Source organism: Triticum dicoccoides, chromosome 7A, assembly GCF_002162155.2.
Source record: "Triticum dicoccoides isolate Atlit2015 ecotype Zavitan chromosome 7A, WEW_v2.0, whole genome shotgun sequence".
Taxonomy (NCBI): Eukaryota; Viridiplantae; Streptophyta; class Magnoliopsida; order Poales; family Poaceae; genus Triticum; species Triticum dicoccoides.
In genome coordinates, this window is record NC_041392.1 from 662,391,737 (window position 1) to 662,401,611 (window position 9,875).

The 9,875-nt window shown below is 52.0% G+C and overlaps 1 protein-coding gene across 1 annotated transcript in view; it reads right to left on the bottom strand.

Annotated features, from left to right (window-relative positions):
• Nucleotides 1-7,220: 7,220 nt before the first annotated feature.
• LOC119334581 overlaps nt 7,221-9,875 on the bottom strand; it is a 5,672-nt gene continuing 3,017 nt past the window's right edge. Inside the window, exons 5-13 of the mRNA XM_037607122.1 lie at nt 9,505-9,744; nt 9,212-9,410; nt 9,035-9,103; nt 8,577-8,951; nt 8,303-8,498; nt 8,114-8,212; nt 7,768-8,024; nt 7,597-7,672; nt 7,221-7,515 (exon numbers count right to left, since the gene is read on the bottom strand). Coding sequence (XP_037463019.1) covers nt 9,282-9,410; nt 9,505-9,744 — 369 coding nt within the window. The 3' untranslated portion in view covers nt 7,221-7,515; nt 7,597-7,672; nt 7,768-8,024; ... (3 more) ...; nt 9,035-9,103; nt 9,212-9,281. The remainder of the gene's footprint in view (nt 7,516-7,596; nt 7,673-7,767; nt 8,025-8,113; nt 8,213-8,302; nt 8,499-8,576; nt 8,952-9,034; nt 9,104-9,211; nt 9,411-9,504; nt 9,745-9,875) is intronic.

A 9,875-nucleotide genomic window follows, 5' to 3' on the forward strand; every position in this document is an offset into this window, starting at 1 on the left:
AGGTAAAAAAATGCTACATGCCTGTTGACTTTCATTTACTGGTAGTAAAAAACAGGATCTTGGAATGGAAAGTAGGTAGTGACATTTCTTTTGTACTACGGCAGGACAAGATGTCATGTGGGGCACGTCTTACAGACGTGGGCCGCGCGGCCAGGAGCAGCCGACGGCCGCATCAGGCAAGGCGCAGGCTGGACAGGAGTCCTGATCCGGGCACATTAGTTCCTAGACTAGTTTATTTCGTATAGGTTTCTAGTTTGTTATTAGCCCATGGGGCCTTTATATATCAGATAGTTAGCACCCTTTAGGGATAAGCAATAAAGTTATTTCCTTCTATCTTCCCCTCCCGCATCATAGAGCAGCCAGGCAAAAACCCTAGCGCTCCTATCCCCCGCGACTACGAACTACGTAGTCGAGGTCCTGCTGTCTTGGGCACCGAGGCCCTTGACAACTTGGTATCAAGTTCCAGGCGATCCTCCTCCTCGTCCACGCTCCATCCGCCGGCCGCTTTCCCCCCTGTGTCCGCGCCCAGCTCCCCGACATCGCCACAATCCGCTGCCGCCTCGGTCACTTCCGGCATGGCAGAACCGACCACCACAGATCTGGCTAAGATGATCGAGGCCTTGACGGCCACGGTGATGTCCCTGCAGTCGTCCGTCACCGCACTCCAGAAGGACAAGTCCTCCTCTTCGTCCAGCGCTGCCGCCGCCCATGATGGGCAGCACCACAATGATCGGCCGCCCAGGTTCCAGAAGATGGACTTCCCCAAGTTCGACGGCAAGTCTGATCCGCTCGCCTTCATCAACAGATGCGAGTCCTTCTTCCATCAACAACGGATCGCCGAGGAGGAGAAGGTGTGGATGGCGTCCTACAATCTCGAGGGTCCTGCCCAACTATGGTATATGCAGGTCCAGCGAGACGAGGGCACACCTCCGTGGCGCCGCTTCTCCGAGCTGCTCAATCTCCGCTTCGGGCCACCGCTGCGCGCTAACCCGCTGGGCGAACTAATGGCGTGCAAACGCACGACGTCCGTCGTCGACTTCCAGGAGCGGTTTGAGGCACTCCTTCCCCGGGCAGGCACCTTATCCGAGACACAGAAAGTGCAGATCTTCACCGCGGGACTCCAGCCACCCCTCAGCCTCGACGTGGAGATCCATAACCCACAGTCCCTCGCCGTCGCCATGAGCCTCGCCCGCAAATTGGAGCTGCGCGACCAGTGCGCGCTTTCCGCCGCGCCACCGGTGCGTTTTCCACAGAAGGGCATCCTGCCGACACCAGGACCACGCCTCGCGCCCCCCGCTCCGGCCCCACCAGCCGCACCTCAGCAGGGCCACAATCTGCCGGACGGACGCCCAATCAAGCGTCTCTCCCAGACAGAGATGGAGGAACGCCGTCGCCTGGGCCTTTGCTTCAACTGTAACGAGAAGTTTGGCAGTTTGGCAGGGGCCACAACCGCGTGTGCCAGCGCATCTTTCTCCTCGACTTAGCGCCGGACGACGACGACGACGACGCGGCCTCCGCCACTGATGATGCATCGCGGGCCGACCCTCAAATCTCGCTCCACGCGATCGCCGGCGTGCGCACGAGTGAAACCATGCAGATGCAGATTACTCTCGGAGGTGTCTCCCTCCTCGCCCTGATCGATTCAGGCTCCACCCACAACTTCATCGCCGAAGAGGCGGCCGCTCGTGCTACGTTACCGCCCCCCACCACAGAGAAGATGCGCGTCACGGTGGCCAACGGCGAGCGCGTTCCGTGCCAGGGCGCGTACCGCGTCGTGCCCTTCCGCATCGGCCACGAGGAGTTCGCGGAGGATTTCCTCGCCTTGCCGCTCGCGGGCTACGACATCGTCCTGGGCACGCAGTGGCTGGCGTCGCTCGGACCGATCCTGTGGGATTTCCGAGCCCTCTCCATGACATTCTGGCGGCGGGGCCATCGGGTGTGCTGGCACGGCATTGCAGGACCGGACGGGCCAGCCCTAAAATCATGCAGCGGCCACGACTTCCTGGACGCCATCATCACCGAGTTCGACGGCATCTTCGCCGACCCCTCCGGCATGCCACCGCCCCGCAGCCGCGATCACGGCATCACCCTGCTACCTGGTTCCGCCCCGGTGGCCGTCCGTCCGTATCGATACCCGGCCGCGCACAAGGACGAGCTGGAGCGTCAGTGCGCCACCATGCTCGCCCAAGGTATCATCCGTGCGAGTTGTTCCGCATTCTCGTCCCCGGTACTGCTGGTCCGCAAGGCCGACGGGTCCTGGCGCTTCTGCATCGATTATCGCGCCCTGAACGCCATTACTGTCAAGAATGCGTTCCCGATTCCGGTGGTGGACGAACTCCTCGACGAGCTACGGCACGCTCGTTTCTTCACCAAGCTCGATTTACGTTCCGGCTACCACCAGGTGCGGATGCGTGAGGAGGACATCCCGAAGACAGCTTTCCGTACTCATGACGGCCTCTACGAGTTTCTGGTGATGCCGTTCGGACTCTGCAACGCGCCGGCCACGTTCCAGGCCCTCATGAATGATCTGCTGCGGCCATACCTGCGCCGTTTTGTTCTCGTCTTCTTTGACGACATCCTCATTTTCAGCGAGACATGGGCTGACCATCTCCGACATGTGCGCACCGTCTTCACGGTCCTGCACCAGCACCGGCTCTTCGTCAAGCGCTCCAAATGCGCGTTCGCCGTTGAATCAATCGCATACCTGGGTCACACCATCTCCGCTGCAGGCGTGGCCATGGATCCGGAAAAGGTGCAGGCAGTAGCGGACTGGCCGCAACCACGCTCGGCGCGCGCGGTTCGGGGCTTTCTCGGCCTTGCGGGGTACTACCGCAAGTTTGTCAAGGACTTTGGCATGGTTGCCGCGCCCCTGACGGCCCTCCTTCGCAAGGATGGTTTCTCTTGGTCACCGGAGGCGGCAGCAGCTTTTACCACCCTCAAGACGGCAATCACCACGGCTCCCGTCCTCGCGTTACCGGATTTTACACGGCCGTTCATCGTCGAGTGTGACGCATCGACGTACGGTTTCGGGGCCGTCCTTCTTCAGGACCACCACCCGGTGGCTTTCTTTAGCCGGCCAGCCGCGCCACGTCACCGTTCCCTGGCAGCGTATGAACGGGAACTCATCGGCCTGGTGCTCGCGATTCGCCATTGGAGGCCGTACCTATGGGGGCGTCAATTTGTGGTAAAAACGGATCATTACAGCCTCAAATTTCTGCTTGACCAGCGTTTGGCCACCATCCCGCAGCATCATTGGGTTGGCAAACTCCTGGGATTCGACTTTACGGTGGAGTACAAGGCAGGTAGTACCAACACGGTGGCGGATGCACTTTCCCGCCGTGACACGGAGGAGACGACGATCATGGCGGTCTCAGGGCCTCGTTTCGACTTCATCAATCGCCTCCGGCAAGCGACGTCCACTGATCCGGCGCTCGTCGCACTGCGGGAGGATATCACGGCAGGTGCGCGGCAACAGCCTTGGGCGCTCTCCGACGGCCTCGTTACCTTCAACGGCCGCCTCTACATTCCGCCGTCATCCCCGCTACTCCAGGAGATTCTCAGTGCCGTGCACGATGATGGGCATGAAGGCGTCCTGCGCACATTGCATCGTCTTCGCCGCGATTTCCACGCACCTAACCTTCGCAAGACGGTGCAGGAGTACATCCGCACTTGCGGTACTTGCCAGCGGTACAAGTCCGAGCACTTGCACCCTGCTGGGCTGCTCCTGCCGCTGCCGGTACCCACGGGCGTGTGGACTGACATCGGCATCGACTTCGTGGAAGCGCTTCCTCGAGTAGGCGGGAAGTCTGTCATCCTCACCGTGGTGGATCGCTTCAGCAAGTATTGCCATTTTGTGGCGTTAGCCCACCCATACACGGCAGAGTCAGTGGCACAGGTGTTCTTCGCTGAGGTTGTTCGTCTCCACGGCGTACCACAGTCCATGGTCTCTGACCGCGACCCCGTCTTCACCTCCGCTTTTTGGCAAGAGCTCATGCGCCTCACGGGGACAAAGCTGCACATGACGTCCGCATTTCACCCGCAGTCGGATGGGCAAACGGAGGCTGCTAACAAGATCATTGTGATGTATTTACGGTGTCTTACCGGGGATCGTCCCAAGCAGTGGCTCCGGTGGCTTCCCTGGGCTGAGTACATATACAACACCGCCTACCAGACAGCAACCCAAGAGACTCCGTTCAAGCTTGTGTATGGCCGTGACCCTCCCACTATTCGCTCTTACGAGCCCGGCGACACACGGGTGGCTGCAGTGGCCAGGAGCATGGCTGAGCGCGACGAACTTATCGAGGACGTCCGCTATCGTCTACAACAGGCACAGGCGGTCTATAAGTCCTACTACGACAGACGTCATCGGGACATTCGGCATGAGGTGGGCGATTGGGTTTGGCTTCGCCTTCGACAGCGCGCCGCGTCCTCTCTCAACTTGCCAACCAGGGGCAAGCTCAAGCCACGATTCTATGGGCCGTACCGCATTTCAGAAGTGATCAACGACGTGGCATACCGTCTTGAGCTTCCGGCGCGCTCGCGCCTCCATGACGTGTTCCACGTGGGCCTCCTCAAGAAGTTCTTCGGCATTCCTCCAACTACACCGCCGGGATTGCCTTCGATCCACAACGGGGCGGCTGTTCCAGAACCAGAGCGCGTGACTCGTGCGCGCCTAGCACGCGGCGTTCGCCAGCTACTCGTCCACTGGAAGGGTGAAGCAGCTTCGTCAGCTACATGGGAGGATCTTGACAGTTTCATCGAGCGCTACCCCGCTTTTCAGCTCGAGGACGAGCTGCTCGTCGAGGGGGGGAGAGATGTCATGTGGGGCACGTCTTACAGACGTGGGCCGCGCGGCCAGGAGCAGCCGACGGCCGCATCAGGCAAGGCGCAGGCTGGACAGGAGTCCTGATCCGGGCACATTAGTTCCTAGACTAGTTTATTTCGTATAGGTTTCTAGTTTGTTATTAGCCCATGGGGCCTTTATATATCAGATAGTTAGCACCCTTTAGGGATAAGCAATAAAGTTATTTCCTTCTATCTTCCCCTCCCGCATCATAGAGCAGCCAGGCAAAAACCCTAGCGCTCCTATCCCCCGCGACTACGAACTACGTAGTCGAGGTCCTGCTGTCTTGGGCACCGAGGCCCTTGACACAAGATGTTTCTACATTTGCCAAGGGAGCATTGGTTCATCTTTTTTTGCACGTAGTGAAGTTGGAAATGGAGGCAGACTTCCCTGGGAAACTAGGACTCCATAATGAGCAGCCACGGCCGAAGAGTGTGATCCTTTTCTATGATTTGTTGAAGAAATGTGATGATGAAATTGATCTAGCAAAGTAGGTTCTACTTAGTTTAGTGACTGCAAGTTTTTTTTTGAACTTAGTTCATGGTAGGCGTGGGTGCAGACGAACTAAGTATACATAAATTTTTGCAGGAGATGGTTTATGCACGAGCATCCACAATGGATGGTGCTGAGAGGGGAAGATTTTGTGGATCAATTTGGACCCTGGGGGGAGCTAGACAGGCTAGGCATGACAGGGATTTGGAGAGCGCTAAATTGGCTAGAGAACAAGATGTATAGAGGAGCGAAGAATCGATGGAGAGCTATTCCGGACCCAAACTTGATGGTAAGCCGGATTCCATTAAGTGGCTTGCAAGCTTTGCATATTGAAAAGAATTAAGACATTTTACGATATTTGCTGCAGGTGGAGATTATGATGAAGGACCACCACAACATGATAGACTTTGAGTGTGTGAGGAGAATGCTTTGTGAAGAGTACACTGGGTACAACCTTCGAAATGTGGAGCAGGTTAGCTGAAGTTTTCCATTGAAAGAGAGGCATTAAGAAGAAAAGTTATAAGTTGACTAATTACATAAGCTCAACTAATGATGAATAGCTACTAATGTTGATGAACGACATGGAGAGCTGGTCAATATATGCTGTGAACTTGAAGATGAAGAAGGTGGTCATCATGGATCCATCTGATTGCAATGCTGATGACTCTACAACAAAAGATAGGCACTGGCGTAATTTAAATAAATTTCTGAAGGGGTTGATTCATTGCATCAACGAATGCTTCCCGGGGTGGGAAATGACAAGGCAGGGCTGGCAAGCGGAGTACAAATATGATCTACATGAACGTTGCTCCAGGTAAAGTACATGTTATCTTATCTCCACCTATTTTATGGACCTAGTAATCTAGTTCAATCCAGTTATTGTTCTGGAATGTGGCAACAATGAGGAAACAGGCTACTACTGCATCCACATACTGAGAGAGTTCGATGGCGACAGTCTTGCTAGCCCAGTGACAAAGGTAATCTCTGTTTGAACTATAACCAAAAAAGAAGAAGAACATGTATGAATTGCAGTGGATGACGGCTTTCTTGCTTCCATTTTGATACTGCAGGGGGCTGCAAAATACCTACGGAAGAGCCTACCATACCAGATGTGCACTATGGGGGCAAAGAGGCGGGAGCTGCCAGAGAAGATGGAGATGATGAGAGCTCGACGAGCTGTTGATCAGACCAAGGTTGTGCATATTGATTAGCTCAAATTGCAACAACCGTGATGAAGCAAAAACTCCGCTCTAGCAATAAAATGTGATAATACCTATGGATATCAGTCAGTGGTTATGTATGAACATAAGACTACGTTTGGAATGGCTGTGCTGCTTAAGACTACGTCATTATCTGGTTTCATGCAATGTAAGACTTCAAAAATCATGCCTGCAGTCGCCGCAGCTGGTTTCATGTAATGGAAGACTTCATATGGCATGCATGCCGTGTCCGCATCTCCTTACGGCGCCAACGGTTTGTGTGGACTCATAATCTCATGGCTTTTAAGTTCCAAAAACATCTGCTGCAATGACATTTAGTTAGTAGGGTCGTTCATACTTTCCAAATACAGAAAAATAGAAGGGATCATGTTCTTAACTTGGCTGTAATTGATGTAGGAAGCATAGCCTTGGCTGTGGAGATAGACTGGAAAAGTTTTTAAATGATTCTGCAAAGAACATAGGGAAAAATTCAGGAATATACATGACTGGAACACATTTGTGAACCTTCATTTGAGTGGAATGGAAAAAGAAGAGAACTAGTTTGTGAGATAGTGTGCACAGTTTTTAGAAAGTTGTGAAAAGTGAGGTCATGGATGCAAGCATTAACATAGCTGGATTACTTGGAAAAATTGTAGAACATAAGGAAAACGAATGGAGCTGCAGGGTTGACCAAAGTACATAGTAAAACTCTATCCATGGTTACATGTCCAGACACAGGAGGACTCATGCACCGAAACACATGATGATTACAAACTTGCAGTAAGTCATGGTACAAGTTTGACATAAGAAATCAACAACATCGCATCAGAGCTCTCATTAAGTTGCAACTACGGATGTTTCATCGGCTATGTCGTCAGGCGCTAAGATGTTCCACATCACGTCTGGTGGCACAGAAGATTTGTTGCCTTGTAACTTGAAGGTTTCATGGAATAAATGAAGGCGCATCCTGTCAATATTGTTCTGAAAAAAAAAAGCACATTAGCTAGATCAGATAAAATGACAGGTTGTGATGTTATGGTTCAGTACCGCTTGCATACAAACCTTAGTTAGTGGCACGGTTGCCTTGCTGCCATTGTAGAATCGAAGAAGATGAAGGACACATACTGCAGAATTTTCCCTACAGTATGAAATGTGAAATGAGAAGACAAACTTTATTTGGGGGCAGTTGTCAAAAGGGAAATGTAGCGACATTGACCTAAAAAGCTGTATTACCTAGAGAAAAGAGTGTCAGCCACTCGAGGGTACTTAGTGGTCCAATTTTCTTTACTCACAGGCCATCCCGAGAAAAACTCTGATATACACTTGAACAAACCGTCGTGCAATATGGAGACTGCAGCTTCGTGCATAGCTCGAACTTCGGGAGTGCACCCACTAGGTCCAGAGAGAGGGTCTAGTACATGTACTTCAGTTGCAACCATGTCCCATAAATAGAGTGACCAGCCATGTGGTGTTGGCACTGGAACATAAAACTTGGGCACGGAAAAAACAGCCTCATTAGTTCAAAACATGAAACGGAGAACTGCTGACATGGATTTACAGAAAACCAGTACACACATACGTTCTGGCAAGTGTGCAGGGGGTAGAGAATGTGTTGTCCAACAAACTGCTCTTGTATTTGGATCAGGTGGATGAAATCCATACCAGCAAGAACTAACACCTGATATTAAAAGATATATCAAATAAGAACAGATGTTAGCAAAACTTTTATTTAAAAACAGTCGTAAACATAAAAAATAACTGAACTAACCGCCAAGCCATTGTCCAATATGTGAGGAAAGCTCATGTATGGACGATCTGGGTTTTCTTCCATGAAAATCTTAATGCAGCGTCGAAACAGGAGAGTAGCCATTTCATGCTGAAGATCGACAGGGGCAAGGAACTGATTCCTGATTTGCAGACCAGACACGGTGAGGTGACGAGGAGTGTTGTGGACTATCCAATTGCTGCAAATAAAGGATTGTTTTCGTCAGTACGATAGGGGGGGACAAGGTGACAGAAAAGATTGAAATAAGGGAGACGACCTGTTCAAACATTCCGCGCTAGCATTGCGCATGAAATCTTGGAGCTGCTCCATAAGAACAGTAGACTGCGGGGGAGCAGGACAATAGCCTGCCATCCAAGGATTTTTTTTTTTGCAAAGCCAGACGATGTGACGTATTTCCTCTGAGGCAACGGCCTCAGTGAATGGGCAAACACGGGGGCATCAGGGTCATCGCAGTTAAGGCGGATTTACACCTCCAAGACAACGCTGCTAACTGACGAAGCGTACTCAGAAAGGCGAACTGAATAAGTTGTGCTAGAACCATGGTCCCTCTTTGGTCTACATGAATCAACGAGAAGTGGATCACTAGCGGCGCGCTTGGATCGGTAGTTAGGGCTTGGGGAGGGGTTCGTATCTGCGAAATATAAATTGCAGCCATAAGTAAGATATCCCGTGTGCTAAGGTTTGATTTACACCCTAAGTGATGAAAAACTGTACCTGCCATGGCTGTCATATCTAGACGTCGACCAGGAATGCTCAGTGCAGCAGGGGTTCGCATCGAAGGGTCTATGAAAACAAGGAAAAATCCATGGCGTGCCATCAGACAAAATTCATCTACGAAAACTATATATGCAAATACAAACATGAATGTGGTTGGAGGATGAAAGTCAGTACCTGGAGTTGATGAACGATCACGCATTGGACAATCCAGATAACCTCTAATAGAGCAGCACATGCAACGGCTCTACAAGTTAAAGAACATTTTTTGGGCGAACGAGTGCATGTCTTCCTGGATATTCTGCATCGCAGTGTTCATGTGGAGTACCACCCTCGCGTATTGTTGCCTCAACACGATTGCGAGTGGATCACCAAACTGCGGGCAATGGGAGATGCAAAACCAATAAGTAGGTTGTATTTTGAGAGTGTGATCTGTAAGCTATCGCAAGAACAAAAAATTGTTGGCATACCAACTGAGGGTAGTTGAGTCTAATGAAATTGGAGAAGTCTGACGCAGAAAATTGCCCTGAAGGGAATGAAGAGCTCGGCGTGTGAGGCGAACATCGAATGCTCGTTGGCTGACCGATTGCAGCCCTAGTGGAACATTGAGGTGGTGTACTCCAATTAGGCCCGTATGCCGCGTCTCGTAAGTTACCAACCGAGGACATAAAATTTGATCTCGTGTAGCAAAGCCCATGAGGATCCCTAAGCTGAAACACAGAAATTAAGTATCAGTAACCGCACCAACCGCACAACGCGAACCGGCGCACCACCTAACACCACCCCACTGGAACACAACAACAACACCAACACCCAGACACCGCGCCAAAACAACACCACA